This window comes from Ziziphus jujuba, chromosome 1, assembly GCF_031755915.1.
Source record: "Ziziphus jujuba cultivar Dongzao chromosome 1, ASM3175591v1".
Taxonomy (NCBI): domain Eukaryota; kingdom Viridiplantae; phylum Streptophyta; class Magnoliopsida; order Rosales; family Rhamnaceae; genus Ziziphus; species Ziziphus jujuba.
In genome coordinates, this window is record NC_083379.1 from 42810089 (window position 1) to 42832580 (window position 22492).

The window sequence follows — 22492 nt, forward strand, 5'->3', positions numbered from 1 at the left end:
TAAGGATGTTTCGATGGATATAGCTTTATGAATTCTCCAACTCTAGTTTGTACAAGGTTTTTGAAATAGGTGATGATTTCTTTTTTATTGTTATGACAACAAAAAGATAAGGCAAAATAGATTTTGATTGCAGAGAAACATATATCGTTTTTCGTGGATTAGCCCAGTTTTGATTGAATATCCTTTCCTGTGCTTGTCTTGTATTGAGGTATACCGAAGATATGAGTAAAAATAGCTAACAGAAGGAGAGGGATTGCTTTTTTTTATTAGTGGGGGCAGGCTGCTTTCATTTTATTAAATATAGTAAGGCTTTAAAGAAAGAGTAGGCGGTTCGTATGTTTTTATGACCCCCAGAATCATAAAAAAAAGTAGGAGGATACGCAGAGCAAAAGCTCTTAAAGTCTACCCGAGCGCGCTTCTTCATTCATCCATTTAATTTAGGTCAGGGGCAGGCTTCTTTCCTTATATAGGATGACATGGATAAAGCCTTCTTCTTTGATCCAATCTCTGAAATAGAGCTTAGTCTCTCCATAGTAGTATAATAGTAGAAGGCGTAGGTTATGACTTGATCCAATAGAGTCAGAACACCTTTATATCTAAAAGAAATGGTGCTCGATGAAACGATCCAAATTCCACACTATGTTGTGGGCTGGGGAGAGAGCTACTCTACGAAGCTGGGCGTTCAGTGTTCTTATGGAGGAACCATACTAGAAAGAGAATAGAAAGGGCCCTCAAAAAAGAGTGAGGGAGTGATGGGAAACCTTAGTCTATATGTTGCTTGTGAGTCGCCAAGTAACAGTCTCGCAACAGTACTGGTGCAAAAGGATCGGTACTTCACTTGCTGATTGTTCGCGAGTCGAACTCGCTCTCTTGCCATGCCTTTCACTCACTCGCTTGAGTCGGACTCAATCACTCTTTTTGTTTGGAGGGCCATTCGTTCTTCACTCTCTTCATATTATCCGTAGGGAGCACAACAACCAAGGTGCATATTATCATATAGAAACAAGTGAAGCGTAGCGAATCACATAGATAAGCCCCTACCTACCAGCACGTGGATAGATAGGGCGAGCAAAGCGCGAAGAGGATGGATGTTTGAGTGGTTGAAAGAGTCGGTCTTGAAAACCGAAGTATTGATAGGAATACTAGGGGTTCGAATGCCTCTCCATCCACGAAGTCATAAGTTCTCTCTTGCGTAATCTATAGATAAGAACGAATCGGATCGAATCGACTGAATAGATGGAATGGGTAGCTTGTGTTATGATGTAGATGGAGGTTCTTATGTTATGATTTAGTTAGGACTTTGTCTCCCTTTCGTTATCTTCCGCTCCCGGTTGGGGAAGGGCTGGGTGGATTACCTTTGGGAGCTAAGTCGAAGATCTCGGTGGTCTTGTGAGTGGTTGATAAACTACGATTTAAGTTTTCTTTAGGAAGTCCCATAGCTGTGAGGCCTAACAGAAAAAGAAAACGATACGAGAAATTCATTTGGGTACCGGTTTAAAGATTTGGTTATAAGCTTTTGTTAAAGCCATCTGTTTTATTTTCAAGAATGACCGAAAGGCTTTTCTTATTCACTCTTCTGATACCTTTCTTCCTTTTGAAGTGATACAAAACTATCATCCCCATGGTCTCATCGAAATTTTTTTTTTCATGGAATATCTTATTTTTCATATTCGAAACCTCAATCGCATGCCTCTCTTGCTTTTGTTTTTCTATAATGCATTTTATGTGATTTGGGTCCTTTTCGTTATATAGATCTTCCTCCCCTAGGGGGGCAGGCTCCGGCTTAGGAGCTGGAGGTAAGTTTAGATCCAGAAGCAATCGGTTTGAAGGGCCGACACCGCTTCCATCGCCTCCGATAGAAAGAGGAATTTTTTCCATTGCAGAAAGCACAAAATCCAACCATGAAAAAAATGAAACGAAACCACGTCCCCACCAAGTCAAGAAAAAGCCCAAAAGCGTTTGAGTAGTAAACAGTACGGCGGCACTGATAAAAAATTGGATAAAAAAATATCTGATCATTGAAAATATTCGATTGAAAAAAAGATTCATTGTAATTATCCTTTTTTTCTTGGAAAGCAAAGCAGCCCTTTTTTGCTCCCTCTATTGATAGATCAAGGGCCCTTCTGCCATCGTTTCAGTGACTCATAGGGCTTCCCTCAGCTCAGTCTTTTTGGTTCTTGAGAATGGTCGCAACCTCTCCCAGGATTGGAATGATTATGCTTGCCCGATGGGTCTACATCCATCCCTGAATGTCGTCGGGTACTGTTCATTTCCCTGCCATTCTTGTAACCGTCACCTGTAATCCACGTAGGTGTGTCCACACCCCCCTGAGTGGACGAGAAAAAAAGGATTTCTCGGAGCAACCCCCCAGGTTCCAGACCCAGGAGTCAACTTTCCCATATGAGCAATCGGTACATGTATCAGTCCGTGGAAGAGTGAAAGGGTCACCACTACTGAGGATCTCCCCCCTAATCTTAGATAGGTCGTCTGAGGGTTTGCCGCAATTCATTGCTATGCTTACACACTAGGCTACCCTTCTCCGAAAGCTCCGCGGGACCACCTACCACTAGTCTTCGGCAGGAGGGGTTTATTGCACAAAAACGCCGAGAAGCAGGCTCCCGAAGAGGGAAGCCTAACGAATGTCAGATGCAAAGCTCCGCACCTCATTAATATCATATTAGCATACTCCCCCCCCAAAAAAAAAGAGCAGACCCCATTGAAGACGAGAGTGAGGTACAACAAGGCCATTTCTATCAACCGCTCTTCTCACGGAGTGGTACGTGGACGATATCGCTCATACAGCTCCCAGCCAGCAAGCAGTTAGCCTTCCTCTACAAGGAATGGAAGTGTGGATGAATCAACATCAAATAGAGGAATTCGGTTTTTCTTTTCAGCAATAACATGATAAGAGCACCCCTTTCACAAAAACCTACGGATCTCCCCCCCCCCCCCCCCCCAATCCTGCCACTTCAGCATCTTGTGATCTTTGAGAAGATCATTACGAGCCCTTTCCTAGAATGTTTTTGTAGATTTCGAAAATCCCATGATGGGTCAGGACGAGAATGAATTCGAGAATCCAGGACATACTCATCCTGGAGCTTCTGCTCTCCTCTGGGGAGGGGTTTTATAGATAGAGAGGTGAGTCAAAGGTAGCCCCCCCTTGACCGATTTCTCAAAATCGGAGGAAGATCTCTCATCTGATGACCTTGAACAAGAAGGAACTGCTCTCGATGTGATGTGAGATCAGCAGCAAAAGAAAGAAGAGGAATTGGATGCCCCAGAGCTGCAACCGCCTTAAAAACACACACACAACGGACCAGACACAAACAAAAGAAACAAGAAAAGGGCCATGATGATGATCCTATGTTCGTTTTTGCCCTGCCCCGATTATGCGCTCCAAGCTCGGGGAGCTACATACCGGGAAAAGAAAAAAAAAGAATCTCTCTATTACTTTGAGAAGAGAATTGTTGGTTTGACCGACAGACTACGTGGGAAATACGAGATCTAGGCAAGCCACTACATGTTCTCTCCTTGCCCTTGAACGATGGAAGAACTACTTATCTTCTCGGTCGATTGGTTCGCATCTATGGTCAATCAATAGGTCCTCGGATCTATTCTTCGATACGATAAATTGCCATCTCATAGCACCACCACAACATCGATTCTTGTTATTTTTCCAAGCCCCCATGCCGTGACTTCGACTTTGAGTATGATGAATGAGTGGAAAGATCTTTATAGAAGTCCCTGTCTGATCCAACCAAAGAGCTAGTATTTAATATATATATATATATATATTTTAGATAAGGGGGAGAACTGCGAGTTTTTTCAAAAAAGACTTGCTTCCCCCCATCCGAATCCCGCTAATGATTAAGCGTGAGACGAGCCATAACATAAGGGTCGAATCTACTCGTCGTAGAATCGACCATAGATATCCTCTTTTTGGGTATATTTGCATCAGGCTTAGCCCCTACTAGTAAGAAGGTGTTCCTGAAAGGGGACGAAACCTATCTAAGATCCTGTGTGCTGCTTAGTAGCATGTGAACAGAACACGTAGCCTACGCGGAACTCAATATTCAACCAACCTATGATGCATTTATTTAATCAGCTTACTATCAATAAACCATGTGTTAGGTTCTCGTTGCGAGAGATCTTGGAACTTGCCCGTCATGTGAATGTGCATACAAATAGGGTCACTATTCACCTACTACTAAACTAGTAAGGGCGGAGAGTGGATTCTAGAGTATATCAGTCGGGTAGGCTGAATTGCCGTTCTGGGAAAATCTCTACGAATTCTTCTTTGCAAGAGACACCCCTGGGTTTAGTGATGTCTCCGACAGCCTTGCTGGGATCTCCAGATCGAATGATTGGTTTACAAGAAGCTCTTAGGGGGTCTTCTCTTCTCGGATTCCAGCTTTTTACGTGTGTGTCTTATAAAAAGCTTTGACTTACTCCCTAAGCAGAGATGTATGCTTTATACAGGTAGTGGGGTCATGTATACTCATGGGATGGCTTTTTTTTGGAGTAATGAAAAAATCTCATTGCATCAAAATCCATCAAGATCTAAGTAGTTGTTCAGTAAACTATTATACTTCTCGAATGCAGTATCCGAGTCTTGCCTATTTAAGGAATATGGAGGAGGTATGTGTCCTCTCGGTCGCCGTGACCAATCACAGACCAGCCCGAATAACAGTCACTTTTGTCCATTACAGATCAACTCGAAAGTACCCCTTTATATTATGATGATAGGGGTGGATGCTAGGGCTAGAACAGGCATAATCACTGAAACGGCTAGAAGTGGCCGGACTATCTTCCATAAATATAAAATATATATATATATATATGGATATTCGGCGTTTAATGAGATAGTAAAGTTCTAGACTCAAGCTAGAAAAAAAACAAAACTGAGGTCGATAGGGGCATTACTAGAAATTGCTAAGGTGCTTTCTGAAGTAGTAACCATTGGCTAGCACTCATCTCCAGCTCTGTTTCCAGCCTTTCATTTCATATACCATTCTCGTATGTCATACCTCTCTCTTATTTAATCTTGCTATACGTCCAAGCCTTCTCCCATCGGTAGTTAGAAGCAGAACTGAGACTGGATGTAACTGAAAGAAAGGGGATATAGGTACAATAGGAGGGCATGGTTAAGCAGGTAAGCGAAGGCTCTCTCTCTCGCTCTATGGTCTTGTGTAAAGCCTTTCCGCCCATTATTGATCTTCATTCTAAGTGAGCAGGTCGAAAGCAGTTGAGGTGATAGCAAAAGTAAGCAGGGAAGCAGAAGCAAGAGGTCTTCAAATCACTTTTGTGTAATAAAGCTTCTCGGTAGCATTTCATTGGTCTCTAAGGTGCTTAATCATTCACCGATCTTTTCTTCTTTCTTCAACTAGCCATATCTGATCTGTAGCTGGTAGCGACATGAGGAAAAGGTCCAGAATGGTCTATTTTATTTGCTAAATCGTGAGTTTAAGGGGTCGGATGGGTCAAGTAGGCCTCTAAAAACATGTGATAATCGACTTTTTTAGTAGCATCTGTCCTTCCTGGCCTGCTGTCGTCAATAGTCCGCTTCCTTGAATGAGAGTTGGTCTTCCCGATCCACGAATACTTTTCATTGTCCTTTACTTGTTTAGTGGCTTCTGTTTGAGGGCATCTGGAATTGTCTGTTTCGGTATTCACTCTTGTAAACGGCCGCAAATGCTTATCTGTCCATGAATACGGTTTCCTTCTTTTATTCAAGATAGCTTTTATTCAATTAGGGCGAATACCTTGTAACCGAATTTTTTTCTTGAAAGATATGCTACTTCCCAGTCGAGCTGTCTTGTAACGGTCTCTAGGGTCTTCGGTCAAATTTGTCTTCTTTCCTGTAGTAGTTCATCTGATGAGTTCATCGCAAAATTTTAGTTTAAGCATTGGGCTTCGAAAAGCTATCTTCTGTAGGGGTCTCCAATCGCCTTGTATAACTATCGATCAATGGCTTTCGCGCTAGGAGATCATCAGCTTATGGCAGGAAGGATGGATGAGCTCCCTATTGATATAAAAAGGGATTGAGGTGAAGTCTGAGCCTCGGATGAGGGGGGAATATAGACACTGGGAAAGGAATCATGGGAGTCCACCCGAATAAAGGGAGCTTTACGTGATAGGGCCCTGGAGGAGAATTGGAATAATGAGAGGAAGAAGCCCCTGGAATCATGGTAGTACGCCCCAAGATTGGAATGAGGGGAAGGAATGGAAAGAGAAATGGATGGGGAATCCCCCTATGTGCTAAGAATAAGAGGAGCCAACAAACTGAAAAATACCCGTAGGAAAGCATGGTAGCCCCAAGCCTATGTAATAGTATCCACCCTTAGAAGATAGTTTAGCATCACGCTACCGATGAGTCTGGAGGAAAGACTGGTGAATCAGGCAACCCCTCTACCTTGAATTCAGAACTTGCATAATGAGTTGCATCGACATCTTTACCCGTGATCGAATGTCCCTTTCCCACGCCACCAATCGACGAATGCTGAGGAAGGAGTGAATCAACTGATGGAACCAACCACAATACAATACATCACCTGAGCAACTATCCAACACCTGAAAAGGCGGAATAATGCCAAGAAGTGACCAAGCAACTCCAAGTGAATAACCCAACCACGACTATCTAACTAAATACTGATGAACTAATCAACAACTGAACGAGACTGAATCCAAGTGAGTGAATGAACGAGTCAGGGGTTTGTAAAGAGCAAAGGACTAAAAAAAAAACTACCCAGAATAGGAGTCTTGGCTCGTTTGAGCTGGAAGACGTGTTGAAGAAGTCAAAAGAGCAGGAAGAGGCATAATAGCCATCAATTGGAAGCAGTGCATAAATAGGAGGAGAGCTTGTCTCAGCAAGTAATTGGGATTGCCGATGAGGAAAGAGTTGCCTGACCGCGAGGAAGGCCCTAGACGAGTGATTGACTGACCGTTAGGCTAACTCGGGTGTTAGGCTGCAGTCTTGTAGTTAGTGGATGGGAGGTCTTCCATTCTAGCCCAGAAGAGATTCAAATTTGACTCTTTCTCCCACTTATCCTCTTCTGCTTGGAGGGAAGATAATAGCTTGTCCAAAACGATAGGAAATAAAGTTATTAATCCAGTTACACCCATGAATAATAAGCCGCCTTTTTTAATGAATCCTGGCTTACTTGAACGACACCAACTAATCAAAGTGACCGAAAGGGCGAGTTTTTCTACTATGGATAAGGCGGGTTTCAAAGCATTGTACCTTACTAGAAACCAATGGAAAGCTATTCCCTTACATATATATCTATATGTTCGTTGCTTTTAATTTTCTTTTGGCCTTTCAGGTCTTTGTATTACGTAGAATACTTAGAAATTTTAGGGAAGATTTTGTATTGGATTACCTGGCACTAAAAAAATAAAAAATTAAACCACGGACGTTCATAAATGTACGTAGGTTCAACTTATTTGGATATAAGTAATGTAAATATAAAACAAACAAATTTATTTGCCATCCAACTTGTGATTTTACATCTGTTTTCAGGGAGGAGAGAAAGAGGCGAAAGAAAGAATTTAACGTGAAACAAACAAAGGCGTATGACCAAGGCCGTACGTGAAGAAGGTTTTGAATTTCGTATTTTTATGATTTAGTTTTAGTACTTGTTAATTATTAGGTGTTGTATGGTCCTAATGTGCCTACGCCTCTAACTAGATCCACAAACAGAGGCACAGGCATTGAGGAGTACATTAGAAACAAGGAAATCAACAAATGATTTTCCAAGAAATAAGAGATTAAAAAAAAAAAAAAAAAAAAAAAAGGTTACAAAGATGATATATGAAAGATTTTATGAAGGGTAATATGAAAGTAGCATCTAATGAGAGTTCTATGATGATTATTATTGAATTTCTTTTTATGTTTTAGGTTTAATTTTTGCTATAATGTTAAATTATTATGTCTTATATTAGGCTTAAAGTATGTTTTATATTATATTTTATTAAAATATGTAATGTGTTATTGTTGGGTTTTTGAAGTATTTATATTATATTTTATTAAAATATGTAATGTGTTGTTCTTGCGTTTTTTAAGTATGTTAGGTTTTTGAAGTATTTATATTATATTTTATTGCCTTGTTAAGTATCATTTCTTTCTGCCTGTTACATCATATGTATTATATTTCCTTTATGCTAAGAAATTCAGTTCCTTTTTTCTCTGACAACACACACATACACAAAAGAATATTAAAATTATATTGTAACTAGCTTTATTAATATATTTTCATCAAATAATTCTTTGAGATAAGGTAACCATACTTACTTATTTTGCGCTTTTTATATACTTGATACCGAACATTTTTGTAAACCACGTAATTTGATTGATTTGAGAGATATTATATAATAAAAATTAAGTCAGATGTTGTGGCTTTTGTGCCATGGTTTCGTTAAATGCATTATGGCTGGATTTCCCTTTATGTTTCATGTTTGTGTACGTATAATAACCAATTTCTCTTGAGAGTCATTCACCAAAAAATTTCTCTTGAGAGTCAATTGTGGTAGAAAAACATATCAAACAAATTGATATTTAATGGTACTATCTCCAAACATATTTTCTGGATTTGGTCGTTATAAATTGTTCTTCAAAACCAAGACCTCCATTAATAATCACAACAAATTAGTCATTTTCATGAAGAAATTGGAATTACTTGTGGCAATACCATATGCTCCTATGAACTTCATAGAAAGATTTAACATTTTTTCTTTTCATAGAACGATAAACTATGCAAGTATTTTTCTGTGATTTTAAAGAGTTTATATAATCAAAGATTGTTTTTTTATTCTTTTCAAAATACTTTCTTATTATGAAAATACTGTCACATATAAAATCTGGAAGGAGGAAACAAAAGGGTGGTTAGAAGAAAGTAGATTTTTTTTTTTTTTTTCTACACCTATTTTTCTTCGGCATGGGATGGGTCGTTTATTTTGTTATGTTCCAATTTTTTATTTGAATTCTTATTGATAATCCTACGAAACCATACATCATCATTTGTACTTCAAAAATTTTCCACATATTTGGAGAAACCATGTAGCGAAAAAAATAATCGAATGTTCAAACCACATCAAACAGCGCTTAAATACGTTCTTAAGCAACATTTTTAGACACCAAGAAACCTGCCCCAGTGATAAGGAGAAAGACACATTTATGTTTGCAAAATTGGTCAGTCCGAAGAAGCTTCATATCAAGAAATTCTCACAGAATACAAGATTGGTTAAAGAATCAATCATCCTTGATCAAATCAGCAAAATTGCCTTCTGGGTGTCTTCTCTAAGTTCTCTCAACTTTAACGAGTCTACAATGTTCACCTTTCCATACCACAACATGGAAGACAAATTTAAATACTATACTATAAAACGTCTCTGTCCCATATATCTATTATCATGTCAAAATCAACTTAACTTGCTAACCTGGCTGACTAATGAACCAGTTGATTGATGGTTGATAAATTGGCAAACTATCATCAAACTTCAGCAGCTTTAGAAATGCTGAGATCAAAAGCTTTTAAATACAGCACGTGTCCAACGCCTGCCGGTACAATATGGAGCAATCAGAGGAAGAAAAGAGTCAGGGAAATCTTAAAGAAACGTTCAAGGAGGAATAAAAAAGCCATTCAGTTAAGTCCACCATGTATTAAACTATATTAATAAGTATTTCCACAGAGTCCAAGAAATTATAAAAACTGTCTGGACTATCTATTGTATATACCCTTGCCATAGACTAGAAACAATTATTTGATGCCGTTAACTAGAGCTTAAAACGAGCTTAAGACAATGTCTTCTGAACTGATATTTGGCCTTCTGGGAGAGGAGTATAGAAGACATCCTCAGAAACTAAAGAGTGTTTTTATACAATGGAGTCAGAACTTTAAGCATGATTCCTTTAGGATGCTTGTTTGGAACTTCATTTTCTTTTTTGGGGATGATATTTTTAGAGATTTTAAAGGAAATCCTCATGAATAATACTTTGAGAGAGTTGTTTCAAAACAACAGGGCATGTATCCTGCTCCATCCATGTCTGTCTTGTTCAGGTAATCATTGAGAACTTCGAAAGTAATTGTGAACTACAAAAGAATAAACAACCTATAAATAACTGTTAAAGCAAGAATGAACTATTACACATACCGATTCATGGTCATTTTGCGAGAGTGATTGTGAATCTGTCTGCAGTATGTGTTCATACTCAAAGTGTTGAAGCCAGCGCTTAAAAACAAGGTTGACAAGAAATCTTCAGAGAAATAAAATGAACACTGGCAAATATGGAAGAGCAGTTTGAGAATTAATTATAAATGACGCTGCTCTTGTAATCATCAATCACCACCTAATCAGTACAGCATACTTACGGTGCCATCCCCTCGAACATAGAAGTCCTCGCTGATCATTTGATCTTTATTTTGTAACTTCACCTGGAAATTTGACAAGGATTCAGTATGAAAGGAAGGTGTCAACCATTACATATAGCTGGTTACCCAGGTTATTTTCTTCCATTGTTTCATCATAGCTAATACAGGTGCACATGAGAGGAATGGGCAGTTGTGGAACTAAATTATCCATTGGCAAACTCACCTGAGCAAAATCTCCTACAGCATAATCTCGAAACAGTAACATAACCATTTGGCTGCAAGTGGATAAAGCCAATAGCATCTCACTTAGAAATAAGTGAAGAGTCAAAAAACACATGCATTAAAAAATAAATAAATAAATAAAAAATTGCAATCCATAACAGGCAAAGAAAAACTTACCTTGATAACACTTTTGATGTTCTGCAATATCAAAGGCATTTTATTTGGAGACACAGCAGATAGCATAAAAATCTGTTGAAAATGTTAGTACCCATGCAGGCAATATTCTTATTTAAGGAAAGTACCATCATCAGAGCAAACATTAAAGGACTGCATCACTATTACCAGGGTAACAACATCAACAGAAGAGGGATCAATATGGTCAGAAAGAGCATCATCTGTAACATCAGCAACAAATGCATTTACCCTGTCTCTTCCGAAATTCACATTTGACTGCATTCAGTAAAAAAGAAAAAACTGGGTTAACAACTTGCCAATTATATACTAAAGATGAAAGCAAGGTAATACTATACATATATAGACACACAATAATACCTTATTAAAACAGTTGTTAATGGACCTTATGATAAGCAAATGAAAATTTTCCATTGAACAAAACATAGAGGAATATGAAAGTAAAGAGACAAATGAATTCAGCAAGCATGATACTAACATAAAACTGACAAACCTCAACAAGTGAAATTGCATTTGGTGAGAAATCACAAGCATGGACATAAAGATTAGGGAAAGCAGACAGAAGGGGAAAGATAGTGCTGCCAGACCCACAACCAACCTGCCAAAATTATGGAAATCTCAGCATGGGTTCTAAAGAAAATGTCACCCTTCTCCTCATAAAGTAAAGAAAAACAATAAATAATGTAAACCAAGCGATAAAATTTCACCTCTAAAACCACCTTTCTATTGGGGGACAAATCTTCATCCGAAAAGAAACACCCACAATCCTTCTCTAAGTAATGCCTATCCTTGAAAAACTGCAAAAAATCTGCAGAAAATAAGCACACCCTACAATACCCAAAACCCCAAAAAATCATACCTTTTGAAACAATCACAGAGAGAAAAAGAGAGACTTTGTTTTTGTGGCGTTTGTAGAAGGCGTCCCAGTACTTAGTGGCCTTTTTCTGATAGTGGTCTTCAAGAACTAGCTTATGGCGCCGAGCTCTCGGTGCCGTCGGATGAGAGTGGCGATGGAGTTGACGGACGGTAGTGATTGATGCCGACAAAGTGGATGAATGCGGGATGGTCGCAGCTTCAGCGCTTCTCATATCTCCACCTCCACCTCCCACTACCTTGCCGCCTGAAGATACATCACCTGTTTAAAACCGTTTATCGTAATTTTGTTTTATTATTATTATTATTTTTTAATAAATTATCTTCTTCTTTTTTTTCAGAATTCATATTTTTATGAATACAATTAATTTTTTTTATTTTATTATTTATTATTATTTTTTTAATAAAAATATTTTCATATTAATATAATATAATATATATATTTTTTAAAAATATTCGACCACTATAATTATCTCCTGCATCAATTTAACATAAAATTTGATGAATATAATTTGATATTATTAAAATTTTTGTATAAAGTTTAAGATTACTTAATAAAAAAAAGAAGTTATATTACTTAATATGTGTCATCAGCGACAAAATTACCATGCTTTATTGAAATCAAATTTCCCATTTCTATAAGCTTAATGAATTAACTGTATTTTAATAATTAAAATGTTTAATTTTAATTGGATTCATCACAATTCAACAAAGACACCTAAAGATGAAAAATAATATAATAAATGGTATTCTATATGAAAGAAAGAAAAAACAAATGATATAAGAAAACATATAAATATTTTAAAAAAAAGACAGATGATGATTTATTGAAATAATTATGTAATATTTTAAATAAGGAATAAAATCAGTTTAGTATTGTACTGTTGACAAATAGCATTTTTATAACACCAAAAATAGATAGAATTAAAAGAAAAACAAATTCCAACAGCGTTTTCGGTTTAGTTAATAAACACCCCAACAATTCCACCGACCTACTTTGTTTATTTAAAAGAAAATAAAATAAAATAAAAATTAAAAAGGTCGAGAACATAAAATAACGCGTAAAAGAAAAACAAAAAAAAAAATTGAAGGAAATTGCGTCTTCTTTGACGGAGACGAAAACCCTAACGCACCAGAAAGAGCAGCTCTCTCTCTCTCTCTCTGTGTCAAAACATGGCTCACCCGACCTCCTCATCGGATCACGAGAGAGGATCCGACCCAAATACCCGACTTTACGATCCCTACCGCGACCTTCAGGTTCCGAGCCGTTACCTCTACCAGCTCCCAACCTCCCATGAGTTCGTCTTCGTTGAAGAAGCTAAACGCCAACGCCGATCCTGGGGTGACAACATTACCTTCTATACGGGCACCAGTTGTCTTGGCGGTGCGGTAGCTGGCGGCGCCTCCGGCTTCGTTACCGGCGTAAAGTCCTTCGAACCCGGCGACACCACGAAGCTCCGAATTACTCGGATACTCAACGCCTCCGGACATACGGGTAGGGCTTGGGCGAATCGGTTAGGTGTGATCGGGTTGATGTACGCGGCTGTTGAAGGTGGCGTCAATGCGGTTAGGGATAGTGACGATGTGTGGAATAGTGTGGCGGCGGGGCTGGCTACCGGCGCTCTGTATAGGGCGGCGAGAGGGGTTAGGTCGGCGGCTGTGGCGGGTGCGCTCGGTGGTGCTCTGGTTGGTGTAGCCGTGACGGCGAAGCAGGTGCTCAAGCGATATGTTCCGATTTGAGTTGGGCGGTTTTTCTCTGAGTGCGTAATTTGTTGTTTATTTTACTTTCGCTGCCAATTTTGATAGGTTAGTTAGGGCATAGGGCATGGAAGAAAAATGATTATAAAATGCTCTGGTTGGGACCGGAATTAACTTTCTTTTCTATTGATTGATGTTGGAGCATGGAAAGCAACATGCTTTCGTTATATGGTAATACTAAATTCAAACTGCAATCTGTCGAATTATCTGAGGGTAATTAATAATTTAATGGATTTGATCTTGTGGATATTTGTTATTACATACATTTTTTAATTTTTCTTGAAATATTGGTGTTTTATATCAATGGAATGTTTGTAGCTCATTGTTTGATCATTATCTTTGATTGATCATTTGTTGTTTGATGAAGAATAATTTTGTTAGAAAGAATGTTTTTTTTTTTTTTTTAAATAATTTCATTCTTACAATATATATTCAATCTTTTAAGATATTTGGAGCTTTGTGGATGAAATGGTTGTGGCTCAGTGTTTGATCATTATCTTTGTTTGATGAGCAGAATGTATTTTTCAGAGATGTTAAGAACAAGGTCTTTTTTGGTGTTATAATTTTTTGAATGTCATGCTCCACTGTTATGAAAAAGGCCTTGTGGTGTTGGACGAGCTTGTTGATGGAGCAGTTTACTTTTTAATGTCAAATCAATTTTCTCAACCATATAAAAAATCAACTTCCAATTTGGAAGGCAATTTCTAGGAATCTGTTCATCCAATATCTAGCAATATTATATTGTTTACAATGGAGATTTTTCAGTCTTTGATATGTTATAATGTTGCAGACAGTGCAGCAGTCTAGCGGAGTTTCAGTTGGGGATCTACTATTTAGTTAATGACTTAGCAGAAGTTTTGATGCTTGAATGATTGGCTTAGTTGTGGTTTACATGATCTGTATCCATGCCTTTAGGAGTTTAGTAGAGTCAAGATGTAAGTATTCATATTCAGTCAGTTGTGAGTCTATTTTGTCTCCATATCTGGGTGGATTCAGACTCCCATTACTCTTTTATTAGGAAGGGAGTGTTCATGGCAGGAATCGAACAGATGGTAGATCAATTATTAGAATGCGAACTTACACGTTATAATGATATGTTATTGGTTCCTATGAAAGCATTATAAGTTGTCATTATTAGGATGTGAGAACGAAAGTTGGCCTAGGAATTGTAGATTAAAAAGGTAAAGCTACACGTAGGGGATTTTGCCCTTGAAACATTTTATTATTATTATTATTATTTTTAAGGACTTTTTTCCTTTTTACTGTTGCTCTAATAGAAAGCTTGTCGTTGTTGATTTGTTCCTTTGATAGAAGCTCTCGTCTCTATATTAGATAAACGAGCATTATGTTTGAAAGGAAAGGAATTAGCTTAATTTTATTTGCTTTAGTTCAATATTAGGAATCATAAAAAAAGTGTTTGAAGTTTTTTTTTTTGTCGAGAATAACTGAAATCCAACGTTTCTTTATGGATTAATTTTAAAGCCAAGGTAAACCTATGTCTAATAGAGTTGGAATTTAACCTGTTACACCACCCCTGCCTTATTGCCTTTTTCCATCATGCCTGGGGTTTGCAACTCTGAAAGCCTTGTAATGTTTGACCTGTTGAGTCTCAGATGAGATTTGGGTTTGCTCCTTTGGATTTTATTTCAAAATCAAATAAAAGGAAAATTCTATCAGCATAAATAATTAAATTAGTTGCCTTTTGAAAAGTGAAAAAATGTAGCAACTAAGAACCTGAGTTAAAAACACCGTTCGTCCAAATTTTGAATGCATCCAAATTTAACATTGAGTGTTTTCTGTTTCCTTTTTTTCCCTAGTTTCTTCTTTCTCATTAACAGAACTTCTGAATTAATTTGTTCAGCATGCCATTAACCCATGATTGCCAATTGCTTAGGTCTATAAATATAACGGCTGGTTATAAAATTAAATAAATTTTACAAAAGAAAACGAGTACCGGAACAGTAAAATCTTATCGATATTTTCACTAATCTGTGTTAAAAAAAAATATATATATATATATATAATATAATATAATATAATAAAAACAGTCATGATTTAAAAAATATATATATATATATATATATCTGCCCATGTACAAGGGGGCACAACACTCTACACGAGCAAAATTCAGTTGAAAATTCAAAGCCTTGAATAACCCCCTTTATTCCCAAAAAGCTACCCAAATTTGTTTTTGGTAAACAACTACAAAAAGGAAGAATTTTATTGGAAGTACAATCATCCAAAGCCCAATTGCAACTCAGAAATGAACAGCTGGGGTTTCATTTAAATCCCTTGCGGAAACCATACAGCCAAGATATTATTTAGTGAGCATACGGTGAGCAAAAAGGGTCATCTTAGAGCAACATTGATTCCGGATTCTCAATGTAGCTCTTGAATGCTTTCAGCCATTCCGCACCAATTGCACCTGCATTGATAGAAGCCATTAGCGTTGCTCTCTCACATACAAACAGCTTGTCTAAACATTATTGCAATGGTTAGAAGACTTACCATCAATAACTCGATGATCACAGCTTAGTGTTACAGCCATGAAGGAAGCAAACTTGTATTGCTCGGCCCCAGAACTAGGCACGACCCTCTTTTCAGCTGCACAAGGAAACCATTAAGTTAATCATGAAGAAATACAGAATCACCTTGGTCTACAAAAAGACAACGTAAATGCCAAGCTTACCAGATCCGACTGCAAGAATGCCTGACTGAGGAGGGTTGATGATGGCACAAAACTGCTTAATGCCAAAGGGGCCTCCCAAATTTGATACTGTAAATGTTCCCCCCTGCAGAGATTATAAATGCAGTACAAGTAAATTACTACTGCAACAAATCTTTTGAATATGCCTAATTATGAACACTAAACAGTATTCTGACCTCATAATCTTCAGGTTTTAAGCTGTTTTCTCTGGCTTTTTGGGCCAGCTGCTTCACCTCATCGGAAATTTTGGATAGGCCTTTCTTGTCTGCATCCTGCAAATTAAACCATATAAATGTGAGATAAAACTATTATTGGAAATAAAGCTCTTAACAAATTTAGAGCATGGAATAAAGCCAAATCACTTACTTGGATGACAGGAACAAAAAGTCCATTGTCTGTCTGCACTGCAACATTGATATTCACATTGTGGTACCTATATAGAAAGTACAAAGAAGAATGTTATATAATAACCACTACATAGCAACTTAGTAAAGAATTTTCTTGTAACTGTATTCTTACTGGCGGATATAATCATCTGTCCATGAACTGTTGCACTGAGGAACTTTACGTAGGGCCAATGCAGCAGCCTGCAGTAGTAGTTATATCAGTGCAAATCTACAGCTGAAAGATGAAAGAAACCCCAAGCCTACCTCTAGCATTTCTCAGCTCAACCCTATTTCTTTGAAATGATCATTTAATTATCCAGGGAATGAAGAAAAAGATAATGATAACAGTAGGAAAGAAGGTTCAGAACCCATTCGTTTGTTAATTTGCTAGAAGCTCCTCGGATCCACTGATCTTACAATTAAGAAAATTTCTATAGCCCCTAACTGGTTGCTCAAATATTGTTCAAAAATAATATTATACCTTTATAACAAGATCATTGACAGATATCCGCTTCCCACCTGATGCTTCTTGTAATGCATTAAGTTGGCCCCGCAAACTGCATATGGAAAAACAGTTCATATTACAAGATAATGAATTAAGGCTCAACTTCTTCAAAAGGTGGCAGAAACTAATACTCACTCTAATAGTTTGTCGACACATGTATCTACTGTCAAATAATAATGAGGAATTGTTTGCTTTGAGAATAATAGGCGCGAAGCTGTGATCTGTCATGAACATACCAAGAAACAGCTTCAGAGGTAAAACTTGTTTCATGTAAAGTGTAGTAGCATAAAAGATTGAGTTACTAAACTATAAGCAATTGACAATGGATTACACTAATGAGGTGAATCCAATAGCTGGTACGACAATAAACCCGTTCTTAGGATTCACTGTCTTGATAAGCCTGACTAAACTAAGAATTTATAAATATAATTTTGTCAGCACAAAACAATGAGAAGATATGCCTATTATATAGGTCACCTGCAGAATGGAAATAAATCCAAGCATCCTAATCTATTAAAACATTATATTGGACATAAATGAAATAGATAAGAGAACAATTATGTCTCCCTCAGTTACCTTTCTTATCTGAGAATGAGGAAGGTCAGTGTAATCTAATGCTGGAGCAGTCTTTGAGGCTGCTGCTGGCACTTGCTTCCCACGAGAAGCTACAATATTAGAGAATAGTGATCAAAATATCTTCAACAATCAGATAAATTAACTATCAGAAGCATATTAAAGAATAATAACCTTGAACAATAATATACAGATGTGTATATATATATATATATGTATATAAAGATGGAAAATAAATTACATAACATCGCTTCTGTGTGCAAGCTTTTCCATCATACATTTCTATTTTTCAAAAAAATAATAAAAATAAAAATAAAAACATGATAAACTTCTCTCTTGAATTCACATTTCTTACACTTTTCAACTGTCTTTATATATCTGTACACTTGAGTTTGAAAATTTTAAAATAGTGTGAAAATTGGAGGACATTGCAACGAAAATGAAATTCAAAAGGCAATCCTTAATTTCAAAATTAGCAAGAAAAAGGTGAAAAACTTGTAAACAGATGGAATTTAATGCAATTGTTCAAAAAAATCTTGTCCTAGCTTGGAGAAGAAACAGATATTTGATGGCACCCATCCCATAAAATACGATACAATACCTAAGTAATCTTCAATATCAGCCTTCACAATTAGTCCATCAGCACCTGTTCCTTTGATACTTGATAGAGGCACCTAGAATCATGTAAATGTAACAACATATCAATAACAAATGGATCAGCATTTATAATGGTTTCCTACCAACAAGCAACAAAAATTGGAAAAGCATGTCATCTGAAATACATTGTTCTCTTCAGCCAAAGTCCTTGCAAGAGGACTGGCAAAAACACGGTCTCCAGTTGGACGGGCAGCGCTGGGCTTAGAAACCTTTGGCTCAGGAGAGGTAACTGGTTCTTTAACCTCCTCTTTCTTTGGAGGAGTAGATGCAGATGGCGTTTTATCTGCAGCTGCACTCGCACTTGATGATGGTGTGTAATCTTTAAATTTTGCAATATCCTCCTCATCCTCAACAGTTATGGCAATGACCTATTTGCCCACATAAATGTCAGATCACACAATATCCCAAAAAACTGCCTCGTAATATGAACATTTTCTTCTGGATATATGTTTTAGCCATGTTGGCCTTTGTCTATCTAGTCTAATTTACCTCCATTATTAAAAAACCACTGACCACATACAAAAGAAAGAGAAAGGAATAAACATATTTGAACAAACAAACTCCACTGTAATATGAAAATTTTCTTTTGGATTTGTGCTACAGCAATTTTGTCCTTTGTCTATCTGGTATAATTTACTTCCATAGTTAGAAAACCACTGATCACATGCAAAAGGAAGATAATGGTACAAGCATATCCAATGAATCCCTCTACTACCAAAGATGAATGTTACCTCGCCAACTTTGATTTCTTTTTCCCCATCTCCACGTAATATCTTGGCAAGATAACCTTCCTCCATGCATTCCATCTCAACTGTAGCTTTATCCTTGAACATTTAAGAGATTTAATGGAAATTAAGTTTTCCATCAAAAATACACATCACGTAAAGATAAATTCAATTGCTGGACTCAACAACACAGGGCAAGAACTTACAGTTTCAACTTCACAGAGAACTTCACCAGGAGCAACTTTATCACCCTCTTTCTTCAACCACCTTGAAATATTACCCTGCATATTACCAAAAGGAGCAGTTAGTAGGGAAAGGTAAGCTTAATCAGTTCAGATTTTCCAATGAGCTAAGGAAAAAGTTATATACTTCTGTCATTGTTGGTGAAAGAGATGGCATTCCTATCTCTTGGTGAGGAGGAAGGCCTGAAAGACATTGCAAAAATTCCTAGATGAGTTAAATGGTGGTATCATTCAAGATAATGTTTCTAAAGATAACTAAACTAGACTAAAGCCAACAGCTTTTGTAATTATAATTTAGAAATTTTCTGAACACGCTAAAAGATCAAATAAACATTAAGACATGTATGCATGCCAGATACCATCACATTAAAAAGAAAAATGCTCGCTTCTTCAAGACCAAAGCTGGTTGAAAAATGAAATATCATCAGAACAAGAAGGTGTGTACCCACTCCTAGTCTTAGCCAACTCTAGCATACCTATGGAATACACTAAAAAATTGTAAAGACCAAAAAAGAAAAGGCATAATTAGTAATAATGTAATTGCTTGAACAAGAATTCCTATAAATTTGATGGAGGTGGATACTTTAGAAAGAATGAAGTATGCACTCTTTCAGAGCCATTGCTAGGCAATGGTCATAGAAGCTTCTCTTAATAGTGGAGAAAAATTATATTAAATACCTTTAGTAATCACCAAGCAGTCAAATGTTTTTCCAAAAATATTTATTTTCACCGAGTGCTAAACCAATAATGTATTACAGAATTAGAGAAAATACAAAATGTCATGATCAGTACCTGCATCAGATGCAAAGCCTCTCCTCAAGGGTACCTGCAAACTGACATACAGAGAATGAAGACTATCAGAAGACAATTTCATAAACATGCACAGAAACAAAAAGAAAAATGTTGGACAACATACCCTGAATACTGCTTGCTGAATTCCAATCCAGCAATTGAATTTCCCACTTTCAAGTTTGTCGTTGATACATTCCTCCTCTTATATGCACCAAAGAACGACTTCTGAAAACAAAATATATATAGTCTTTAATGAAGTATTCTAACTTCTAACTTCTAAAGATTAAAAATAAAAATTGCAAACATAAAGATTCCAAATTCATTGCAGATATTGCTCTCTTGATGTGACTTGCACCATCTGTACTTACAGTGCTATTGGTGAAAGACTTGGTAACTCTCTCTCTTTCTGGAGGCACATAGCCATGACACCGCATCTTCCACATCTCTAAGATTATCTCCAGGCATATTTAGTGAAGTATACACAATGTAATAAGCATTTCATGCAAAAGTAACAAAAAGCAACAATTTGAATTGAGGATTTCCCAATAAACACCTATTGCTAACAACCTATGGAACTCAGTACATATCCAAACATAGTTATATGCATGTCCATCACAAAAGGATATGCAAATGAAAGTCCATGTAAATGCAGATTCACCGGCATCGATATACACAGGCGACATGAACATGATTACATGCATTAACCAGAAAGCTCAGAAAGTTATCTTTATTATACAGAGTTAAAAACAAAAAAAAAAAATTACATCAAAGTTCGGGTTCATATCTCACTGAAGTAAAACCGTAAAGCATTTTCCTAAACCTATCTCCAATATATGAATTGGATCATCATCATCATTCGAATGTATTAGCTGCCATCCTTTGCGTGGATTGGAAACACATATTAAACCCCTAAAGAGGCTTAAGCTCCACTTGTTGAAGGGAAATTTAGAACTGTGGAACACCAAATGAAAAAAATAAAAAAATAAAAAAGGCATACCATCTCTTTTTGCAATAGAAGGTTGAACATCATATGAAAACCATCGAAACAAAAGAGCTTGTTCATGCCAAAGCAAGTCGGGAGCATTTCTTAACTGCAAAGAAGACAAATAATGTAAAAATAATATATATTTTTTAACTTAACCTAAAACCAAGACGCATAAGTTAACACTTTAAACATATTTAATAAAAAAGAAGCATTCTTATTGAGTAGAAGCAATTGGAAGGACTACCAATTTTGTGGGTTACCAAAAAAAAAAAGAGAGAGACGCACAGCATATACAACGTACATCTAAGACGGGAAATCTGACGTGGGCACAGTAACCCGCCAATCTACTCATGGCCATCAACAACGTAAAAAAGACATGAAAAGGAAATTTCACGAAACTATATCAAACTTGTCTAACCGAGAAAATGAAAAATGAAACAGACGATGATTCCAAAATTGCTGCCTTTTACTCTGATAAGGTACAAACACAAGACCCAGTTACCAAAAATAAAACAAAAAAATATTGTTTAAGTGAGAAAACAAGTATAAGATACTCAGATAGTAAATTTCATTCCAGCAAACACGAAAAATATAATTTAAAAAAAAAAAAAAAGGTAATTAAAACGGGGTCCGATTTCAAGATTGGTGAACTCAAGTGCAAAAATAGATAGTAACAAGGATAAATTGCAGGGGTACCTTTTTCGAGTGATTGATAATATGAGATGCGTAAGCCATTTTTTTCCGTTCCACTCCGATCAAAACAGTACTTAAAAAAAATTAAATTAAAATTCGAAAAAAAAAAAAGTAGGAAAATGAAGAACTGGGTTTTTTTTTGGTGAATAAATGAAGAACTGGGTTGGATAAATGAAGCGGATTGTCCGGTTAGGTGGGAAAAAAAACCAGAATTAGGGTTCTGGGCGATCGATACCGAATTACAGATCGCACTCCCACTCACCAAAATTTCTAATACAATGTGTTTTGTTGCGCTTCTATTTACTGACATGAGCAGCGAGAAGAAGGCACAGTTAAAAATAATAATAATTAAAAAATAAAAAGCTATTCACATCACGGGTGGTCTGGGAAATCACAACCGATGTGGCAGTTCTTGATTAGTTGAAAACAAAAAACAAATATTATTTCAGTTGCCAGATGAGGTCGGGACTTCACGAGTCGTAATGGACGGCCGTTGCGGTGACGAAATGAAAGAGAGTTTGGGCTGGGCTTTGGGTTTCGCATAGCAAGCGCACACCTTTTTGGATTGACCATAGTGGGTAGGTGTGGCGATTGTTAGATGCTTCTCTTTTTTTATTTATATATGTTAGTTTTTAATTTTTTATTTCCAAAATCCACCAAACTTTTTTGTTGTTTTCTAAGCTTTTTTTTAACCAAAATCACTACTTCTACAGGACCACACCTATTAAAAAGACTATGGAAACCTAGCATCCACCCCTGCTAAGCTGAAAAAGACTTGGATAGAATGTTTCATACGTATAACTCTTTCAATCATC

The 22492-nt window shown here is 36.9% G+C and overlaps 3 protein-coding genes and 1 non-coding gene across 5 annotated transcripts; 2 read left to right on the top strand and 2 right to left on the bottom strand.

Moving 5' to 3' along the window:
- The first annotated feature begins 1493 nt into the window (after positions 1–1493).
- LOC112490085 (uncharacterized) lies at positions 1494–3130 on the top strand. Its single transcript, XM_060814425.1, is given in 6 exon segments — positions 1494–2411; positions 2479–2599; positions 2602–2687; positions 2690–2817; positions 2819–2880; positions 3030–3130. Coding segments are annotated over 6 exon segments (660 nt in total). The 5' UTR covers positions 1494–2249.
- A 5926-nt stretch (positions 3131–9056) lies between these two features.
- LOC107425235 (tRNA N(3)-methylcytidine methyltransferase trm141) lies at positions 9057–11922 on the bottom strand. The gene is made up of 9 exons (XR_009635465.1): positions 11675–11922; positions 11489–11578; positions 11260–11379; positions 10932–11039; positions 10767–10838; positions 10591–10642; positions 10368–10430; positions 10150–10274; positions 9057–9553 (listed from the first exon to the last, which is right to left on the bottom strand). It is a non-coding gene; the product is annotated as a tRNA N(3)-methylcytidine methyltransferase trm141 (transcript).
- Positions 11923–12675: 753 nt separating this feature from the next.
- LOC107425219 (mitochondrial import inner membrane translocase subunit TIM23-2) lies at positions 12676–13661 on the top strand. The gene has a single exon (XM_016035172.4). It carries the CDS (start codon positions 12828–12830, stop codon positions 13392–13394), a length of 567 nt encoding a protein of 188 aa, XP_015890658.1. The 5' UTR covers positions 12676–12827; the 3' UTR covers positions 13395–13661.
- A 1805-nt stretch (positions 13662–15466) lies between these two features.
- On the bottom strand, positions 15467–21991 carry LOC107425265 (dihydrolipoyllysine-residue acetyltransferase component 3 of pyruvate dehydrogenase complex, mitochondrial). 2 transcript variants are annotated; one of them, XM_016035231.4, is made up of 19 exons: positions 21681–21991; positions 20997–21090; positions 20368–20444; positions 20124–20221; positions 20000–20040; positions 19335–19390; positions 19172–19246; positions 18972–19064; positions 18366–18608; positions 18185–18257; positions 17587–17675; positions 17146–17231; positions 16987–17062; positions 16639–16706; positions 16486–16552; positions 16296–16391; positions 16102–16204; positions 15921–16016; positions 15467–15837 (listed from the first exon to the last, which is right to left on the bottom strand). In XM_016035231.4, exons 1-19 carry the CDS (start codon positions 21717–21719, stop codon positions 15767–15769), a joined length of 1641 nt encoding a protein of 546 aa, XP_015890717.3. In that variant the 5' UTR covers positions 21720–21991; the 3' UTR covers positions 15467–15766. The 2 variants fall into 2 exon arrangements, with proteins under 2 accessions (XP_015890717.3, XP_015890716.3); XM_016035230.4 differs by having other exon boundaries at positions 20124–20224.
- Positions 21992–22492: the final 501 nt, after the last annotated feature.

What these genes read in the sequence shown, in the direction of transcription:
- LOC107425219 (XM_016035172.4), top strand. Translation starts at nt 12,828, where the DNA reads ATGGCTCACCCGACCTCCTCATCGGATCACGAGAGAGGATCCGACCCA.
- LOC107425265 (XM_016035230.4), bottom strand. Translation starts at nt 21,719, where the DNA reads ATGGCTTACGCATCTCATATTATCAATCACTCGAAAAAG. An exon ending in AGGCTTTGCATCTGATGCAG is followed by an intron (nt 19,391 to 19,999) that starts GTACTGATCATG and finishes AATGTCTTTCAG; the next exon opens with GCCTTCCTCCTCACCAAGAG. An exon ending in TAAAACCTGAAGATTATGAG is followed by an intron (nt 16,205 to 16,295) that starts GTCAGAATACTG and finishes TAATCTCTGCAG; the next exon opens with GGGGGAACATTTACAGTATC.